The 20,999-nt window shown below is 59.4% G+C and overlaps 1 protein-coding gene across 2 annotated transcripts in view; it reads left to right on the forward strand.

The window, feature by feature from the left end:
* The window catches only part of VAC14 (VAC14 component of PIKFYVE complex), a 103,110-nt gene that overhangs the window by 80,265 nt on the left and 1,846 nt on the right, over positions 1-20,999 (forward strand). For both annotated transcript variants that reach the window (XM_066348574.1, XM_066348573.1), the window contains exons 15-18: positions 12,679-12,853; positions 14,262-14,380; positions 15,583-15,662; positions 17,633-17,783. In XM_066348574.1, coding sequence (XP_066204671.1) covers positions 12,679-12,853; positions 14,262-14,380; positions 15,583-15,662; positions 17,633-17,783 — 525 coding nt within the window. The remainder of the gene's footprint in view (positions 1-12,678; positions 12,854-14,261; positions 14,381-15,582; positions 15,663-17,632; positions 17,784-20,999) is intronic.

Raw genomic sequence — 20,999 nt, forward strand, 5'->3', positions numbered from 1 at the left:
TTTTTAGGGGACGCTGCTTTCAGCTAGTTTATTCCACGTGCCAGTGAATTCAGCTCATTTGCCTTCTCGGTTCAGTTCTCCTAAGAAGTCAGCCTTTCACTTCCTCCATGAGCTGAGCCCCTCCCTCCTGACAGAGCTGAGCCCCTTTCCTGAGGAGAGGGCCCCGCCCGCCCACCCCTGTCATTAGCCCCCGGCCCTGACAGTTGGCAGTTCCTGGAGTTACCTCACTTCCTTCCTGCACTTGAAGTCTGAGCGGCTGCTCCAGTCCTCCTGCTTCTCCTGGCCCCCCAGTAGCATGGTAATTGGTTTCTCAGATCTTCAGCTGTGCACCCCATCTGTGAGGATTTCCCAGCTCCCTGACCCTCCACAGGAAGACTTGTGATCCTCCTGCCTTAGGGACCCTGAGGGGGGTGGCCAGGGAGAGGAGGCCGCTGCACTTCTCCGTCCCCTCTAGTCCCTCTGCTCCTGCTCCTGCCCGTGGTGCCTGAAATAGCACACATACCGCCACTTTCTGCCCCCACCCGGCAGCCCAAGGTCAGGATGGGGCTCAGGGCCTGGTGCGATAGAGCAGCTACCCACTGAGATCTGTCTCCAGCTCAGCTCCCGAGATGAGTATCTGTAATTATAGCTCTTGGAAGGTTGCAGCTTTCATTTCATTTTTGTGGTGTTTGGAGAAAAGTTCAAGCCTCTCTTCACGTGTTCAGTTTCCCCAGGCAGCTAAGGGGTTTCTAGGAGAGAAAAGAGCCATCAAAGCCATGCCCACGGGCCAAGCACAATGCTGGGGAGAGGGGGGAGCTAGGCACTAAGAGGAGAGGCCAGACAGGAAGGCAGGATGTATAGACGCGGACAGGCGTGAGTGCCAAGGGCTGGGAGGACCGAGGGGGCCCAGCCGCAGCGTCCCTGCAGCCCTCTCGGCCACGGCTGTGCTGCCTCTCGAGGACCTGGAGCCCTGACTCTGCCTCTGAGGAAGGTGCCTCCCTGAGGTTTCATCATCTGAGTCCCGCTGCGCCTGTCCCCGCCTGCTGTTGCCCAAGTCCATCCCTCTTCAGCAGCCTTGACGTGGCTCTGTCCTTCCCTCAGAAGGGCATCTGGAAAGGCAGCCCCAAGACCGTCTATACTCACCTTTGGAAGAAGGTGGCTGCAGGAGGCAGTGATTTAATAGCAGCTTAGACGGGTGGCTGCCCGTGCACTGCCGTGAAGGTCTCATGTCTCACCCTGTGTGGCCCCTGCACACCTGTAACACCCAGGCCCTCGGTGTGAGGCGGCTTCTGTGCTCTGAAGACTGGGCTCCAGCTCCATTGATAACACTTCCCTCTTGCCTTCCCCTGGAGTAGGCACTCCTGCCTCAGAGAGGAGCCAGGCCTCTCCCACTTGTATTATGCTAATCACTCCTTGCAAACAGGCAGACTTTGTAGGAGGTTTGCCTTGTTTTAGATGAAACCTACGCCTTTGAAGCAAAGAACCACTGTAGCTAAAAATACCATTTCCCTGCTGTTGATCCTCTCATTTGTAAAATGCAAGTTTCCATTGTTAAATCTGCAAATTTGCAGCAGTCCCCACCCCACGGGGGAAGCCCTGCCTTCCTGCGGAGCCCTGCTGTACCTCATATCTCCATCCCAAAATGTAGATGATTCTAAATTCTAAAAAAAACCCTTATTTATTATTTTGAAAAAAAACTTAAGCCATATAAGGTAAAAACCGAATGATGCATAAGCGTATAGCGTAAAATGTAAACGACTCTGAACCACCCTAAATGTAACCTTGGTTTTCAGTTTCATGTATTTCCTTCCAAAATGTTGTCTTTGCATTTATAAATACACAGCTCCTTCTGGCTTTGGCTGTGGTGTGGGTTTTCCAGCAGAGGATTCTAGACGCAGAATTGGTTTTGCTCCCTCCTCACACGTCATCTGTGCACCTCCCTCCGGACCGGGGACACGCTTGCCCACTGAAGGCTACTTCCAGGCGGGGGGGGGAGGGACTCAGTGTCGCTCTCCCTTACCGAGGCATCCTTCGCCCATTTCTGTGTGGCCTGGTCTCTTCTCAGTGGGCAGTGGCCACGCGATTCTGGGGGGAGAGCTGGAAGGCTGCGCAGCAGGCCCCTCTCCTGGCACCGCTCTCCTGAGGGGTGGGGCGGCCTCGTCTGTAACCAGGACTGTGCTCCTCAGACACCTGCAGGACACTTTCCCAGAGGGACCTCCCTGGCTCCCTAACGCCTGGGCCCTTTCTCATTCTGCATTTAATCCAGTGAAGATTTCCTGGGCTGGAAAGGAGCATTCAGTTGAAAAGCCCATTTCATGCGTCTCAAAATTCCCTGAGAATGACTGATCACAAGAGGAATTTTCCGGCCTCCTGGGAGGGGGTGAAGGAGGCTATGAATGTGAGAAACCCCCTTCCATTAGGCCTTGAAGAGCTGAAGGAGTCCCCTCCGTGCTGTCTTTATTTCATCGCTTCAGCTGTGGCCCCTCCACCCTCACGGCCCTTTCATTCTGGTCTTTCTACCATTTTCCAAGAGACTCAGCCGGGAGGCTGCTCTGGTATTTGCTCTTGGTTATCGGCAATGGACATTAGTGTTTCACTTCCCATTCTGTTTTCTGATGTTCATCTCTGCCCTTTAAGTGGGCACTTGTAAAGAGCTACGGAAAACAATCTCAGTTCATGAGACTTTGTAAAACTAAAGATCAAAAAGTCCAGAAAAGCACGGATAGTTCTAGCTCCCTAATCAGAGACAATTCTCTTCTGGGGAAGCAAAAATGTAGTCAGACAGCAGCAGTGGCACAAGCCAAAGGCAGGTCCGCAAGCTGGGCTTCCTCCCCTGGGCCCAGAGGCTGGGAGACAGCCCAGGCACGGGCTCCTGGCAGCCACAGAGGCAGTGAGGGGTCCTGAGCAGCCACAGGTCTGGCCCGAGGGTTGGTCTCCTTTTCCCTCCATCTGAACAGAACGAGTCAGGGACTCGACTCTGCTGTGATGCTGCTGGGTGGCCTTGGCGCCAATCCCAGGAGCACAAGCTCTCTGAGGTCCTCCATGGGCCTGGCTGGAGGTGGCAGGGGCGAGGCTGGGCGGGCAGGTCTGGGGCCAGGGAACGGCTTCCATGCTGTCTGTTGTGTTGGCATCAGGGCATTGTGTGGCCTCTTCACAGGCAGGGCCACCACGGTGGGGAAACTGGGCATACCCTTAGGAGGAAGTCCACCTGGAAGGCAACAGCCCAGGGTTCAAAGGGGAGAAAAGTCCCATCCGTGGTTCTCTAACCGTCAGCCCGAGAACTCCCAAGCATGCAGGGCTCGTCGATGCTGTGTCCCTGGCAGTGCTGGCCTGGACTCAGCAGCAGCAATGGAATTGAAATCGCCCCCTCCCCTACCCCGCCCCTGCCCCTGCCCCAGGACCCATATTTAGGAACTGTGGCTTCTGGCAGATGTTTCTGGGACCCTGCTAATAGAATCACCCCAAGCCCTGGGTCTGAGTTGGGTCCTAGCTGCAGAGCTGTAGTGCAGGTCCCAGGTTCTGCCTCCCACCCCACCCCTTGGTGAAAAACTATCACCCCAGCAGGGCAGAGCTCAGTGTGGGCAAAGGTCAGCTCTGTCCCGGCCAGGTGTGGTCAGCACCCTCCACCTACACAGGTGGCCCCAGGGAGAGGAGGAGGTAGAAGGAGCTGGTTTGCAGACAAGCTGCCTTGGAGCCACAAGAAGGTCCCAGAGACACTCGGTTTCTGGTCCGTCAGAAGGCCCAGTGATGTCTGTAGCCAGGTGCCCCCAAGTCATCGGACTTCCAGAAGAAGCACGCCGAGCCCCTGTGCCAGGAGGGCCCCGGAGCCTAAGCCGGGTGGTGCGTGGTGAGGCACCAGCCGGATGTGGGTGATGCCGGGTGTGTGGTAAGGCACCAGCCGGAGCGTGGGTGATGGGGTCAGCCGACCAGACAAGGCCTTGGCAAGGTCTAACCTGCTTCACTCGCATTCTCTGTTAAAAGGATTTAAGGTGTGTGACATGCCTAATGTAGAAAGAGTGCTTCCAGATGTCTGTTGTGTGGCCATTCCTGGGGAGGAAATGGCGACTCCGCTGGAAGGAAGTCCCGGTGACAGGAGAAGGCAGGAGCCCGGCCGCTCTCAAGGGCCTGGATATATTGGCATTTCTTAGAGTTGATTGTCAGGAAGACAATAGGGTTTCCTTCAGTGCCCCATCCTTTTGTCTTCATTTGCTCTGAGTATTCAAAAGATGACTCAGAAGCTGTGGACTTTCCTACCGAGGGTTTGAGACCCTGCTCACACTGCATCCCCCTCTGTCTGCTCACCCTGGCCTGGTCCTCCCAACACTGCCTTTTCCTCCAGCACCCAGCACACCTCAGCCAAGTCCCCAGGGTCTTCCCTGCTTTTCCCTTGGGGTCCCACAGCCTCCTGCATCTGACTGACGTCCAGCCATACTCTGGAATATCTCGGTGTGAGCTAGAAGGTATGGGACACATACCTGGACCTCATCTGTAAATCAGACACCTGCTGAGTCCCCTCAGAGGCCCCTCCTTGCAAATTCTGCAAGTGCTTCGACCAGCACCAGACATTGACAGAAAGCCCGACGCACAGTTCAGAAGCTGCCTGGCTCCCTTTGCCCCTGAGCGTGCGGTTCTCCGGGAGAACGGAACTCCACAGCTGAAGTGATCCGGGCCACCTGGCCTCTGCTGGCGATGATTCTGTTCCACAAGTATCTATCTCCCTGTTGCCCTGGGCCTGGCCTGATGGGGTTTCTAACACTGCCTTGGCGAGCCCAGGCCAAGAAAGGAGACACATTGCACAGGACTGTCAGGAGATGGAGCTCGGGAGCGTGGAGGGCCATGCGGAGCGTGGGGACAGAGAAGGTGGGGAGCTAGCAACCGCCCTGAAAGGCACCCCCAGGGGTTGGGGAGAGGAGAGCTTGGGCAGAGTCCTGAAGGGAGCTGGGGAGGTACCTGTGAATGTATAGTAGGAGAAAGCCTGGGCCAGGTGGATAGCAGCACATGGAAAATGAGGCCAGGTAGGTGAGCTGGGCCATGCACAGAAGGTGGCTCCTTCCTGGGGAGCAAATGGAGCCTCTCCCATGATAGAAGGGTCCAGCTCCAGCTGACCTCTCTGGGTGCTGGAGGATGCAGTCACCTCTCTTGGCTTTCACTTGGTCCCTAGAGCAAACCCTAAACCCGGAGGAAGAGCCAGTTGGCCTAGGGGCCTCAGCCCCCTCCGCCTCCGTGAGACCCGTTGGTTTCTTGGCCGCTCCTGCCCAAATGAGGCCTTCCTGGAGGTCTCCGCATGAACCCAGCCCGGCGTCTGGCTGCCCAGAGTCTGCCCATGCCACTCTTTTTGTTTTTTGTATGTGTGTATGTGACAGAGACAGAGGGACAGATAGGGACAGACAGCCAGGAAGAGAGAGAGATGAGAAGTATCAATTCTTTGTTGCGGCACCTTAGTTGTTCATTGATTGCTTTCTCACATGTGCCTTGACCGTGGGGGCTACAGCAGACCGAGTAACCCCTTGCTCGAGCCAGCAACCTTGGGTCCAAGCTGGTGAGCTTTGCTCAAACCAGATGGCCCGCGCTCAAACTGGCGACCTCAGGGTTTCAAACCTGGGTCCTCCGCATCTCAGTCCGACGCTCTATCCACTGCACCACTGCCCGGTCAGGCTGGCCATGCCACTCTTGAACAGAGAGACAGCTAAGTAGGCAAAGACCCCCTTCTTCCTCTATCTACGCCTTGTCCCCATCATGCTGTGCCCACTCTCACCTGCCTTGCCACCTGCTCCCAGCAAGACCCAGAAAAACAGGTCATTGCGCCTCCTCCTCCCACTCCCTCCACCCTACCCCCCAAAACTTTTAAGTGCATCAGACACATCGACTGCATTAAACACTATGAATTTTTAAGGCATGAGTTGGCAGGGTTACCATGGCTGCCTCTGCCCTGAGGGGCACACTGCCAAGGTTTGATTGAAATAAATAAAACAGATTTACAGTTTTCATACTTGGGAAGCAGAGAGCCGGAAGGGAAGAGGAGCGAGGGAGGGGTGGGGGAGGGGCTTTCTGAACTTCAGATGAGAGACAACTCCTGCCTCCCCCCATCCGAATGTTACACTACCCTTTAAATTCCTAAAGAATCCCAGCTGTCAGGTAGGGGCAAGGCCAGAGGGGTCCTTTTCCCTTGGAAATGGCTCTGGGCCCCTGTACTTCCTATGCTTGACATTAGGCCACACTTCAGAGTGATAGCTGTGAGACTCCAGGCATCTCCCAGGAAGCCTGTGTCCCATTGGCCTTGAACCGCTGAGGGGACGTGAGGTGAGAGCCTGTCTCCATGCTCGGTATTGGCCTGGTCAGGACATGAGCAGCAGGCGGCTGGGATGAATGAAGGAGGGAGGCCAGGCTAGAGGGGTGGAGGTCCTGATAAAGAGCCAGGTGGGGGCAACATGGGGGCAGGGTGCTTCTGTAAGTATCTAGGGCAGTTCGTGGAGATGGCCAGCAGACCTTCCTGTGTCAGTGGAAGCCATTTGTTGGGCCTAACCCAACAGGAAGCATCAAATGAAATCACCTACGTGCCTGCCTCTCAGTGGCACTAACCCAGCACAATTCCAGGGGGTCTGGACAGACCCAGGAAGGACTCGTGGAGCTGGGGACATTAAAGAGCTGGGGCACACCTGCCCACCCTGGAACTTGGCATCGGAGGCTAATTCTGAAATGTGTTGATTACAAGGCAACGCCAAGAGGAAGTCAAGGGTTAAAGCAGGACTGGACTGTATTGGTAGCAACTGGGAAAGACCGGGGCTGGGAGGGTGGCACCCCCAGCCTTCACACCGTCTGTGTGTGTGTGTGTGTGTGTGTGTGTGTGTGTGTGTGTGTGTGTGTGTGTGTGTGACAGAGACAGAAAAAGGGACAGGAAGGCAGAGAGATGAGAAGCATCAATTTTCCGTTGTGGCTCCTTAGTCTCCTTTAGTTGTTCATTGATTGCTTTCTCATGTGCCTTGACCTGGTGGGGGGGGGGGGCACAGCAGAGCGAGTGACCCCTTGCTCAAGCCAACGACCTTTGGGCACAAGGCAGTGACCATGAGGTCACGTCTCTGATCCCACGCTCAAGCCAATGACCTTGGGGTTTTGAACCTGGATCCTCCGCATCCCAGTTCGATGCTCCATCCACTGCACCACCGCCTGATTGGGCCACAACATCTCCCAACATTGGCCTCTCTTTCCACTCACACTGGCTGGGGTCCAGAGTCTCTCCCCACCACGCCGGCTGTTCTGTGCCGTGTATGTGCTGGTGGCCACCCGTTGATGTGGTCAGATTATTGCTTGGGACAATCGAGAAGGGAATCGGCCTTGGAGGAGAAGAGTGCTCTGACCTGTTTCCCCTTCTCTGTAGTCATTGGGGGCCCTTGCCACATCCCTGTCCAGCACCCTTGAGCTGACACGCCATTGGGGCTGTGAGGGCTATGGGCTGGAGGCATTCCTGGGCCCTCCAGCTGAGAGCTCACCCCAGGCATCCCCGCCATGGGTCGGTCTGCTGCCGCCTTTTGTCTCTCTTTAAAAGGCCAGGCCCAAGGAAGAAGTGGGTAGGGAGAGGAGGGAGCAGCTCGCTTCCCCAGCCCGCCCTCAGCTCTGGGCCAGTGTCAGAACAGGCGGGGGCGTCCGCATGCCCTTACTTGGCGAGGGAGCCGGGGGAGAGCCCCAGAGGCCAGCACAAGCATCTCGAAAATGGGCCAGGACCTGGGAAGGGTCTGCTGACAGTGCGGATGGGGAGGCGGGTTCTGGCTGTGCTATCTTTGCTGGGCCTGTTTTCAGAGGGCGCAGGAACGTGGGGTCATGGAAAGAAGTCTCCCACCATCCCCAGAGGCCAAGTCCAACTTCCCCAGAGTCCACGCAGCAGAGCCAGAATGCTTCTTCCCCGGGAAGGGTAGCCATGCTCCAGCCTCCGGAGGCCCCTCCTCAGTGTGGGACCCCTGCCCTTGCAGCTGGGCCTGGGCCTCCTGCTGGGGGCTCCTGCCTGTCCCCCCATCTTCACCACCCCCAACCCTACCTCCGTGCCTTTCCCCAGATCCGGCTTGTATCTGTCCTGAGAGGAACTCCCACTCCCCTTCACCTACCCCACTACCTAGACAGGCCTCCTCAGTGCTGACCTGCCCCTCATGTCCTGCCTGGGCTCACAGGATGGACCTCCCAGCAGGGCTGACCAGTGGGGACAGGCACCTGGTGGCAGCAGCAGCCGCTGCCTCACGCCCGTGGAGAGTGGTGTTCAGTACGGGGCACATCTCCTCCAAACCAAGACTTGGCCTTGCCCAAGTTGGTGGCCTATCCGGGCCCCTGGAGAAGAAGCAGTGTGTGGCCCCTTTCCCACACCTGAGACAGGGTGAAGGAGAACCAGGCTCCCTGTTGGCTTTCTCCAGGACATGGGTGGGCCTTATTCTGCCCAGTCTAGGTCACACGGCCTCAGGGCATGACTGGCCAGTTTGGAGCCAGTTTGGAGCTTCCTCCTTTCACCCACTCTCACCCACATGTTACCTAAAACAGGCTGTGGGTGGGTGCCAGGTGGGGGTTCAGGAGGGCACCTTCCCCTGTGGGCCAGCCCTGAGGCTGGTGGCCATTCGGGGCTGGAGTCTGCGGCACGGGGGCTGCTTGCCCATGTTAGTGTTTGAAGGGGCAGTGACAAGAAACATAGCCTCCTGGCAAGTGTGATGTGGCCACTTCCAGGTGGGCGCTCCTGCGAGCGCCTTCCCCAGCCTGGTGCAGCCCTTCGCCTTTGAGACCACCCAAAGAAGGCAGCGCCATCTCAGTACATTAGGCAAAGTGGCAGTCCCTCTCTTGGGTCCTGGGGACTTCAAAGTAGGCTGAAGACAGGTTGCTTCCCTGAGAGCTCCTGGTATGTGACAGAGGGACCAAAGAGAACTGCCCCCCCCCCAGCCTGGTCCCAGACCCAGAAGCAGAGGAACAGCTGTCCAGGTAGGTAGCAGGAACCGCAAGGAGTGGGAGGTGGAACCCCGTCCACGCGGACTCCGTCAAGTGTGACGGCCTGGGGCGCACACAAGTGGAGCCCGGCCCAGCTGCAGCCCTGAGATGGATGAGCCAGGATGTGCCCTGCCAGGCCACATCCAGTGTCCTCCCAGCCCACCTCTCTGCCTTGTCCCCAGGCATTTTCTAAGCCATTGTTTCATGATGAATAGCACTTTTAAGTGGGTATAAAAATATGGGCAAATACTGAATGCTTGCAAGCTGTGTTCCAGTATGGACGCCATGCCCGAGAGCCAGGCAGGCCGCTCCCGCCAGGCAGGGGCTCCACAGAGAAGTGACGACGCAGCAGCCCTGCGTGGCAGCCATCTGCCAGCCCCACCGGGCAGGGACGGCCCCCGGCACCTGCTCACAGTAGGCACCGAGGAGGCAGAGCAGTAAGGAAGGGTACAGGTTCTGGAAGTCAGCTCTTCCGGGCCTGGGTCCTCCCTGTCTGCTTCCCTGGTCAGTGGTGTGACTGGCAGCGGGGTCCTCTGCATGGCGAGTATGGTACCCCCTGCCCAGGGTTGTGTGAGGACTTGGCAAGAGGTCCCTGGGTCTCCCTGGGCAGGGCAGCCCGCCCTGGGTGATAAGGATAGCTTCTCTCTGTGCACCAGAGTGCACAACGCATGCAGGGACCTGCCAGGCGGTGCAGCGGGGACATGCTGGCACTGAGTCTGGGAATGTCTGTACGCCGGCCCGTGAAACCTGGGGTCCGCGTCCACGCGGCCCCTCCGCACTGTCTGCTCAGCAGGGACTGCTGGGCAGCTATTGAGTGCCAGGCCCTCTTCTTGGAATGAGGAACATGAGGGTTACAGACAGGTTCTGGTGGGAGAGAGAGCCAGGGACCCAGTAAACGAGTCCATCAACCAGATGATTTGGATAATGAGAGTGACTTGGAGAGAAACAGGACTTGCCTTAGCAAGGGCTGGTGGGAGGAGGGTATGCATTGGACAGAGACCCTGAAGGCTGGATGGAGTTCTCTGGGCCAAGGCAGAGGTCAGGGACAGAAGACAAGTACAGGAGGCCGGTGTGTCATTAGTGAAGGAGAAACTGTGAGAGCTGAGGTTGGAAAGGAGCTGACCAGGACGTGTGGGAGCCTGGAGTCATGGTGAGGGGCTGGGTTTTATTTAGATCCAATAGGAAGCCACTGGGGAGTACCATGCTCTGATGGACACTTTTTAAGGAGTGCCCCAGCTGGCGCATCGAGGGTGAATTCTGGCAGTGAGAGAAGAGGCAGGGAGACTGATTAGGAACTGGCCTTGGAGTTGACCAGGCAAGAGATGGCTGACACCTGCCTTGGGGAAGGGGTCACTAAGGGCCAGGAGGAGGCAGGATGTGCCCTTAAGGCAGACCCCTGCCCTAGCTTGCAGTGGACCCAACATAGGGGCCCAGGGGATCAAGGATGACTCCGTGGTTTGGGCCATTTCCTGAGATGGGGACAGCTAGGGACCTAAGAGTTATGCTGTGGCCCCACCAAGCTTAAAGCGCCTGTTGTAGCCCATCTACCGGGCAAGCGGCTGTTCCAACCAGAGCTCAGTGGGGGTTCCAGAGGTGCATATGGGAGCCACTAATTTAGAGGCAGCTTTGAAAATAATTTGCATGGGACCAGATGCCGCCACCAAGAGACACAGACCAGAGAGGGTCAGGAGAGCTGCCACAGCACTAGGGGGAGAGGAGCCATTTGAGGGGGACAGGAGCACCAAGAACAGGATCACTGGTGGCCAGAGAGGAGTGTTTCCAGAGAACTGCCACCCTTGACCTTTTATAGCGCTGTCAGTGTGCTGCGGTTCTTAGGACGCTGTCAATGAGGCCTTGGTGCCCCTTTCTCACTGCCACCCCCTTTGCCTATCCCTCCACGCCCTCCCCAGCCGTCCCCACAGGCCTGTGATCCCTGGAGAGCGCTGCCTGGCAGCAGGCTCAGCTGTTGGCCCCTGTCATGGAGACGGCAGCAGCTGCAGGCGATGGGCATTTGTGACCATTTGTCAGAATGCTCCGCTTCCTCCCCAGCCTGCCCTTCTGGAACATTTCTATGTCATGGCCCTGGAGACGGGGCCCATCTAGGGCTGGGAGGACCAAGAGGGGACAGGAAGTGCTGTCTGCACTCTACCGAAGGGCCGGGCTCTCTCCTGTGAGCTGGCTGTGACCCCCACCCGTGGTACCAGCGGGCTACCCAAGCAGGGGTCCCTTTCGCCAAGGACTGTGCACCCCAAGCAAGCTGCCACTAGTCTGGGCCGCTGCTTTCTTAGTAGCCCCCATTGTACAGGTAAATATTGCTCCCGATTGGGAGGTAAAGACGTGGCGTAGACAGTGGGTCACCCAGCTGGTCAGGAGCACTAAGCTCTGGGACCTCTGTCCACCCCCCACCTATACCAGGCTATGGCAGAGCCCTGGTAGCCTGTTCTCACCCACACACGCCCTCCCCCGACCCACACCCCCAACAACCTTGTTTTGATTTCTCTGGTGGTTTCTTGCCCAAGACTGCTGGTTCCAGATGGGCCTAGGCTGGAGCCGGCCTGTCCACTGTTTGTACTTCGTGGTTTGGGATTTTTTCGGGCCTGGGGTAGGGAAGAATGTTCTCCAGCCGGGCCCCAAGGCATGGCTGGTATTTAGAGGAAAGCAGGAAACCAGTCTCTGATAATGCTGAGTTTACTGTGAGTTCAGTGACCTGGGATGGACACTGAACTCAGACCCTTGTCCCCACCAGCCCCAGGCATGGTCTGTGATGCTTCCCTGGAGCAGAGACTGTGAGTCGGGCAAACAGACGGGAGACAGGCAGGGGGCACGGAGGGGGCGCCCCACCCTCCTCACCGGCCACTCGCCCACTCCGGTGCGGCGCCTCCCTGCTCAGAAAGCCTGGACTCCCAACAGGCAGGGCCCTGCGCGTCCCCCCAAGGTCAGGCTCCATGGCATGGGGACAGACGCGGGAGGTCACCAGGCTTCCTCTGAGCCTGTCCTTGAGACCCACCTGTTATTATGGACGTCGCCTTGGCCCACGGACCTTGAAAAACTGTTTTTCTCTATTCCCTACGTTCTGTGTTATACCTTTTGTAAAATGGAGCCTCCTCTCCACTACACCCAAGACTTATCCCCCTCCCCCCCAGACTCTCACTAGAGAAGAGAGTGGAAAGGCAAAGTGGCCTAACTAATCCCGTGACCTTGGTCAAGTCACTTTGCCTCCCTGTGCCAGAGCTAAGCAGCTGAACAGCAAAGACAAAATTCAGGGTTGTCATAGGGTTCGCTCATCCCACAAGTGCCTCCTGAGCCCTGGCTACCTGCAAGCACCTCCCAGGTGGGGTTTGCAGTGTAAACAGCCCCAGGTGGATCTCAGGGGGAGTGTGTCAGATGAAGAGAAAGTCTATCCAGAAGAGTAAAGCGTGGGGGGGGGGGGGCGGGGGGCAGAGAACACCATGGTACACGGGAGACCGGGCAGGTGGCTGGGGTCCTTCACCACATTGGGAGCCAGAGGCCCTGCTATTCTGAGAACTGCACTTCCTGGCCTGGGACAGAGTCAGGGAGGGGGGTAAATACAGTCTGTGGGGCTCTGGAGTTGCTGGCCTAAGATTTTGGGAGGTGTGGAGCCAGGCCCCTTTGAACAATGCCCAGTGTCCCCCACAGCAGCCCCAGGAAAAAGCAGGTTTGACCAGGAGGAGGGTCCTGAGTTGAGGCCCAGAGGTTCCCTGACTTGCTCTGCCTGCTCTCCAGGCAGCTGTGCCTCCTGCTGAATGCGGAGAACATCTTCCACTCGATGGCAGACATCCTGCTCCGAGAGGAGGACCTCAAATTCGCCTCAACCATGGTCCACACCCTCAACACCATCCTGCTCACGTCCACAGAGCTGTTCCAGCTGAGAAACCAGCTCAAGGACCTGAAGACTCCGGTACGTGTCCACAGGCTCTGGCCCCGGGTTTAACATGTGTGCCCACGGGCACTCCACTGTGCCAATCCATCCTCAGCCCAGTAGGTTCTCGGGGAGGAGACGGGGTGAAGCTGGGATGTTCCTGGCCCAGTGTAAAGGACAGGCACCGGGCTGGTGGCAGGAGTGAGTTACAGCTGGCTCCCTTAGAGCGCCGCTGCAGCGGGCTCTGCCCACAGGAGGCTCTAGGGCCCACTTGCCCTCCCTGACCCATTGACGGCTGTGCCTTTCCTACTCATTGACACCCACTCCCACCCCTGGCACTGCCCCTTGCACACAGAGTGGGTTCAGTTCTGGGCCTGTGTGGAGAGACCCAGCAGGGTGATGCCCTCTGGGTGCTACCATCCTCTGAGGGTCAGGCCTGTGGGTGTCACCCTGTGGGAGATCAGGGGTTACTGCCCTCTTTGCCCTCCTCCTTGGCCCCGCCCTGCTCTCCCCCAGCTAGACCCGTCTGTCTCAAAGGCACCCTGTCGGAAGCCAGGGTGTCAGCGCCGCCTGTCCCAGGCCCTGGGTGAGAGCCCATCAGGCTGGTCAGAGAGCAAGGAGGCACTCACTACCCTGCCTTCCTGCTCTGGGGGCCATGGTCAAGGCCGTGCTCAATCCAGGGATGGAGGCTGAGCTCAGAGGACTTCCAGGGGTGGCCACCGTCCTGAATGTGCCGGGGGCTCCAGGGGTTTTGTTCCCCAGTCTGGGGAACCTTCCCAGCTCAGACCGTGCATCCGCCCCTCTCAGGGAGCCCCAAGGACATCCAAGCCTGGTCTGAGGGCATGTGGGTCAAGAGGCTCGGATTAATCCAGGCCACACCTCTGCCTTCTTCCTGTGGTTCCTCTCAGACATTCGCAGAGGCCTTAAGAATGTTCCTCAGGACAGGGGCTCCCCTGAATGTGGGCTCCACTCCTGGGCCGGTTCCGAGTGCAAGGTGGGCCTCGGAGGGTGGAGATACGGCGTTTGAAGATGAGGAGCGTTCTGCAGGGAACAAACACCCTTCTGACCCGCACTCTGCACCCTCCCATTGCATCCCCCCACCTTGGCCCCCACAGGCTCCGGGACCACAGGGCCCTGGAGAGGACAATCACTGTTATTTGCCAAGAGCAAAGCTGCCAGCACAAAGGCCAGCTCACTCCGCACCAGGCCCTGTCGCCACCGCCACCACCGGCTCTGTGGGGCCGGGAGTAATGACAGGGTCTGAGGAGGAGCTGTCAGCATTTCCTTTGTGACAGCACACTCCCAACTCGGCTGCCAGACGGCTCGGCCTGCTGAGCTGGCTCCTGACTCTCCGAAGGGGCCCTTCCTTCTCAGGTCCACATGCAGACCCCAGGCAGGGAGGAGCTGGGCGTGGGGGGCTCTGCTAACTGCTCACCCCTCCTCTCAGGAGAGCCAGAACCTGTTCTGCTGCCTGTACCGTTCCTGGTGCCACAACCCAGTCACCACGGTGTCCCTCTGCTTCCTCACCCAGAACTATCGGCACGCCTACGACCTTATCCAGAAGTTGTATCCTTCGCTGTCACTGTTCTTCTGGTCCTGCCCCTGAAGGACAGGCAGGGCCGGGTGCTCCCTTCCTGCGGGCGCGTGGGCCTCAGCCGTACTCCGGCTCACGCCTGCACCTGCCACAGGCCTGTGGCTTCAGGCCCCCATGGGTTCCTTGAGGGGTGTCATCTGGGGCCTCGTGGAAGGGAGCTGGCCCTGGAGGAACCTCGCTGGTGATGGGGCTGAGCAGACCATGTGGGTGCAGGGGCCCTGGGGACAGGCAGGCGCGCAGCGGGGGGGGGAGGGGGGGCAGGGCAGGAGAGCAGGCTTGGGAACGGGGAGGAGGCGCCGGGCTGCAGCCGCAGCGTAGATGAAGCCTGCAGGCTTGAGCTGAGTGTTGGCTGGAGAGGAGCCTCAGGACCTTCAGGGGCCACAGAGTGGAGCCAGCAGATGACAGAGCGCAGGAGAAGTGGGCTGGACGGGAGGCCACGGGAAGAGGGACGAGGCCAGCGCACCTCAGGGCCTGCCTCAGTGACAGGCATCGTGGTCAGGTTCTGTTTAAAACACTAACGCAGACCAGCCTCCGCTGCGAATGCCTGGTGTGTGACCCTGGATTGGGGAGCCACGTAGGATGCGAAATTGGACTCCTTTCCCGGTGGGCCTGGAGTTGGGGGCCTGAGGTGTCTCCTTTGGGGGTCAGCTGTGGCCTTGTCTGGCCCCTGGGGATGCCTGCTCTCCTTCCACAACCTACCTTTGCTTCTCGGTTGTTGGTGTGACCTAGGGACCACAGGCCTCACATGTGCTGCAGCCCTGACCCGGGCCAGGCTGACGGGCATCCACTCAGGCAGGAGCAGGGCCTTTCTCGCCCGGCCCTCCCCCACAGGCTGCAGGGCTGCGATAAGAGCCTTTCAGAGCCCCGAATCACGGAGGAGAGAGCTGCCACAGCACAGCCCGAGCGCCCGTGCAGGGAGACGGCTGTGCTGTTTTTCATTTAGAGGGACACAAAGGCAAAGAGGAGAATAGACTCGTGTCCTTCGTATGTGGATCCGGCTTAGGCAGAAGCGGGCTCTGGGCCTCGGAAGCCGGACCCTGAGGGAGGAGGGTGGCTCTGGGCCGCTGGGTCAAGCCTCGAGGTCCCAGGTCTCCCTGTGCCCCCACCCCAGCTGAGGCCCCTCACAGAGACTGTCCTGGCTCAGTGGACAGGCTTTCCTTGACTGCCTGCCCAGTGGGGACCTGGAGGTCACTGTGGATTTCCTCACAGAGGTGGACAAGCTGGTGCAGCTGATCGAGTGCCCCATCTTCACATGTAAGGGCCCCTAGCTCCTAGCTGGCCTGGGGTCAGACAGGGGCGAAGCCACATTGGGGGGGGGGGGCAGTCACCCCAGGGATACTCCGGAATGTCAACAATTTAAGACCAGGAAGGACAGTCAGGGCTGAGGAGACCAGACAGGACAAGGTTGAGACAGATGGCATCAGAAGATGGGAACATGGGTCCTGCCCATGTACCTCAAGGTGAGTCTTGCAGGCACACCAGCACCGACAGCAAACCCACCTGAAGGTTAATATCCATGCTGGGGAGAACTGGAGCAGTGCTGTCAGGGGACATGTGGGCAGCTGGCCCAGGGCTGTCCCCGGCCCCTCCCCCCAAGCATATGACGCTCTGCCCTGGCCCTGGAAGCTGCGGGGACCCTGGGCCTACCTGCACGTGCTCCCCTGTGCCCGGGAGCCCACACTCGTGTCTGCAGAGCAGAGCTGGCATTTGCTGAGAACTGATGGGCGAGAGCTGCCTAATCGTAACACCCAGGCTGAATGTGCAAAAGTGGCAGCTGGCCGGGTGAGCCGAGCTCTTGGCGCCTCCGATATGGGGCTGAGTGAGACTCGTGTGCTTACAGGCGGCGGGGAAGCCAGGAGCCAGCCCTGCTGCGGGCCACCCTCCTGCCAAGCTGGCCACCCAGCCCTCCTGCTCTCTGGCAGCGCATCTGACCTGCCCAGGCCGAGGGAGGGGCTGAGGGCAGCAGCCCTTACACCCATTCAGACAGAAGGCAGCTCTCCATAGAGCCCGGCCCCGTGCTGATGGCTGCCTGGGAGACAGAGTGGAGGGAGACCCTGCTCCCTGTGGAGTGCGCGCAGCCTGTCCCATGTGGTCTCCTGACCTGACATCTTGCTTCCCCAGGGTCCTCCCAGGGGAAGTGGGCTGCCCTGAAGTCAGATCGAGCCGGACCCTAGAAAAACTACAAGCATTTTCCTTCCGGGCCCAGGGCTTTGTTGCGCAGCAGGTGCACCCTGGTCCTGCCCAGCACCCATTCCAACCCTTGGTTGCCAAGATCCCACTGGTTGCTGGCTTGGCCCCAAACCCCCAGCTTCCCCCAGGCTCAGAGGGAGGGTTGGACTCAGATAGGCCCACACTTCTGCTGGAGTTGCAAGGCTTGGGGACAGCTGCTCAGGTCTCCACTGGTGGCTCCTGCCACCTAGAGCAAGAGGAGGGGCGGGAGGCTGCTGCTTCCTGGCTTGTCCTGGCCCCAAGGCCTGTCTGCTCCTCTCCCAGCATCAGCCTAGAGCCTGCACAGCTGCTGCAGGGTGGCCTGGCCTCTCCTGGAGTACGTGTCCCATCCTCCACAAAGGACACCCTGGCCAGGCCTAGAAACGTGAGGAGGTGGAAGCCTGTGGCTCTCCTAGAAGGGCTTACAGGAGAGCGGACCAGGCCTGTGTAGTTGGGAGGGATGCTGGGCAGGGGCAGGGGTGTGCCTCCCGTCTGGAGGGTGGGGCGGCCGGGCGGTGTCTGAGGTGGATTCCGAAGCCCCTAGCAGGCACTCTTGGGCTTGGTGTGTGTGTAAGCCACACACGAAAGCTTTTTCCATCCTGCCCTCCCTCAAAGCTGTCCTAATCCCGTCTCTCCGACTCACCCTATTTATAGCTCTGTGTGCTGGCATGTGGGGAGCAGACAGGGGAATCTGCTACAGTAAGGCCCCGAGCCCCTCGTTACCAGGGAGGCAGCCAGCGGGGGAGGGGGCAGGGGGTCAGGCCCAGCAGCAGGTTGGGCGTCACCAGGCTGAAGTGTCTGTTGGGAAGATCAGACAGACAGGCAGGTGATGGGTAGGAAGAAAGAATGATGAGATCATGGGGACAGCTAAGCGCCCCGGGATGGGGGCAGGAGTGCCTGGCTGTTGAGGAGCCCCCGCCTTGTTCTGTGTCACGGCCACCTGGCTGGCCCTCCCCTGGCCAGGCAGAGACGTAGTGAAGGGCGGTGCCAGGCCCCTGACCTCTGCCTCCCTGCAGATCTGCGCCTGCAGCTGCTGGACGTGAAGAACAACCCGTACCTGATCAAGGCCCTCTACGGCCTGCTCATGCTGCTGCCCCAGAGCAGCGCCTTCCAGCTGCTGTCCCACCGGCTCCAGTGCGTGCCCAACCCCGAGCTGCTGCAGACCGAGTGAGTGCGGGACGGCGCGGCCGCCGCTGCCTCCGAGCAAGTCAGGGCCAGAGGGGCCTGCCGGGGTCTCCCTTGCCTGGGCATCACACCCTCCTGTCACTGCAGACCCTGTCCACTCCACAGCCACTTGTCCACGGGCCTCTCGTTTCCATATCAGGACACCAGTGTGGGGGATTCTGGGAGTGGGTGGTGTGCAGTGGTGAGACCTTCTCTAAGAACCAGGGTCGAGTGCGTACAAAGAGAGTCGCCCAGACAGAGGTCTCTGGGAGAAGCTCCAGGACGGGGAGGAGTTGGAGCCCCAGCTCAGAAACTGTCCTGGGTGGCAGATGGGCCCGGCAGCTGAACAGGGCCTAGTCCTGGGCCTCAGACAGTCCTCCCCTCCATCTAGGGCAGAGGCTCGGCCTAGGCCACTGAAGACCCCCCTTGCTGGGACCTTTGAAGCCAGCTCCTCCTGGGTGGGTGGGAGGTAGGGTGCACCAGTGGCCGCACTGCTCGGGTCCTGCCCACAGGAACGGGCACTAGAAACACCTGCACCAGGAGGCCCAGCACAGACAGCTCTGGCAGGAGAGCTGCAGCCCTGGGGTGTCCAGTCTCCCACCCGAACCCACTGCTGGCCTGGCCCCCAGAGGCTGTTGGGCCATGTCTATATTTGGTAACCTTGGAGGCTTTGCCTCATCCACAGGCATTTGGCATCCGAGATGGAAAATTTCACTTGTCAGGTCGCCATGGAAACAAGCAGAGCCACTGAGAAGATTTACGCTGAATGGAGCGCGCCCAGCTTGCATCAGATGCCCTGTGTGTCTAGAATTCCCTCCCAGGCTGTTCAAGCCACACGGCAGGCCTGGCGCCTCGCTCCTGTGAAGAGCCTCGGGCCTTTGCCACTGGGACGGACACAGGCGGCCTTGAGATGGGCCTGCCCAGGGCTTGGCCCCTGATCCAAACCCTGCACCCTCCATTCCCCTGGGCTCAGGCTCCCACCACCCCTCCCACCCGCCTGGTCTCCCCACAAGCTGGGTGTGGGCACCTGACTGGTTGTCTGCCCCAGGCCAGCTGGAGGGGCTTGAGCCCTGAGTAAGAGTGGTCCCCAGACCGAGGCCCAGCTCCTGCCATCCTGACCCCTTCTGCCAGCAGCAGCTCTTGGGGGTAGCAGTGCTAGGCACTGTCCCAGCTGCTCAGGTGCCACCGCGTCATCCCCAGGGAGCAGCGTGCAGTTGGGTTTATGCTGGGGAGAAAGGCCCTGCAGCCACACTGCTTTGCTGGCCTTGCCTCTGGACTGGCCTTTCTGGTACCTGGTGGGTGTCAGGGTCGCCCTGGCAGGCACCTAGGAAGGATGGTGCAGTGGGAGGGGCGATGGAGGCAGGAAGGTCTTCTTCCCTCCCTTTCGGGGACCGGCCTGCCTTCCAGGGGGAGGCCTCCGGACCAGGCTGTGGACCCTGAGCTGCTAAGGGCAAGTCCTTTCTTCAAGCTCTGCCCACTGTATCTCCTCCTTATCTCAGAACAGTCGGATCCTCCTGGCGTGCCCCCAGCCAGGGTAGGGCAGGCTTGCCCGGGGAAGCTCAGAAAGTGAGCATTCCTTTAGAATCTCCCATGGTCAGGGAAGTCTGGGACAGGGGTTGAGGCAATTCATAGGCCTGGATTAGGATCTGACCTGAGGTCTGTGACCCTAGGCAAGCCACACACTTTCTCTGGGTCTCATCAGTAAGTGAGCATTTGAACTAACTGGGTGCTTGAGGCTCTGCCTGCTTTCAGAGCTCTGGGTTCCAGCTGTTTTTAGTAAGGCCCTTGACAGAGCTACCATAGGGACAGGCAGGGAGCAGCGGGTGAGGAAGGGGCCTCAGGAACAGCTGGGGGAGGGGTTGGATTGCAGGGTTGGGCTCAGGGGGACAACTCACACCCTGGAGGGGGGCTGAGGACAGTCCCTGTCCCGGGAGAGGCAGGCAGCTGGAAGACAGCATCAAGTTGCCCGACAGGCCTGCGAGCAGGGAACAGCTGAGGGAGTTGGTGCTGCTCGCCTCTCCCTCGTCCTGTGTGCTCAAGGCGCCAGCAGGGCTGGGGGTGGCCGCTCAGGCTTCCAGGCTGCTCCCCAAAGACCTCCTTGGTGAGGCTGGAGGCACCCTTTGAAGGAAAAGCTGATGGCGCTTGCCAGCAGTAGCCTGGTGACAGGTGCGTGGGCGGGGTGGGCAGGAGAGCCCACTCTGCTTTCTGGAATCCCAGCTCTGCTGCTGGCTGGGTGTCCTCCAGCCGCTCACTGCCTGGGGGTCGTTGTCAACATGAAAAGAACACAAAGGGCCTGGGCAGTGGCTGTGCCCCTCCAGAGGCAGGGAGAAGAGCCCTGGCCTCCAGGCTCTGAGGAGACCGTCCCCGCCCCTGGGACATATCCCTTGCTCCCAAGATCTCAGGCCAAGAGAACTTCCCCCCAGGGAGCTGAGTCACTGGGGCAAGACAATTTGCCACCACAAGGACCAGAGAGCAAGGTGCAGCCCAGTCCTCCCAACCCCTGCCCCTTCCCTGGCCACATCTTTGCACATCGTCCTGGGTTTGCCATTCACTGCCAGCAGCTCCATGGAAACCCCTCTCAGTCCCTCCTTGGGACCTAATGCTTTGGTTTTCCAGGAGTGTGGAGGGGGCAGCATAGAGATGCGTGGACACCCAGCGTCAGACGACGTACTTCAGTGTCATTTCTGTGGCCTCCCGTTTCCAGGCCTGGGGTGGAGCAGCATCGGCCACCCCCTGAAGTTAGAGGTCCAAGCTCCAGGCTGTCCCTCCGTCTCCTCAGAAGCCCGGGTTCCTCTCTTGGGATAGTGGCTGACAGGGAGCTCCCTCCCCTCTTCCCAGGAGAATTGAAAGCAGCCACCAAGAGTCCAAAATGCTGCCTGGTCTGCCCCCGTAGAGCGGCCCCACTTTGTTGATCTTTGTTGAACTAACATGGCCAGAGCCCCAGCCCGGGAGGCAAGGCCTGAGGCCCAGGCAGGAAGCAACCACAGCTACCAGGTAAGGTGTTTGCAGATGCTACACCTTCACCAGAAAGGCAAGAAGAAACAGGCCACGTAGGGGTCCAGGTGGCCATCTCCAGGCTCCAGATGACAACCCAGTCATGGGAAGGGTCCCCACTGTCCCTGTTCCAGCCCCAGCAGCCCAGGGGATGGTCAGTGACGCCCGTCAGGCTCAGACCATTGGTCGCCTGTACCTTACCGGGTGCCAGGATCACTGCTGAGA

The sequence above is a fragment of the Saccopteryx leptura genome, chromosome 9 (assembly GCF_036850995.1).
Source record: "Saccopteryx leptura isolate mSacLep1 chromosome 9, mSacLep1_pri_phased_curated, whole genome shotgun sequence".
Classification (NCBI taxonomy): domain Eukaryota; kingdom Metazoa; phylum Chordata; class Mammalia; order Chiroptera; family Emballonuridae; genus Saccopteryx; species Saccopteryx leptura.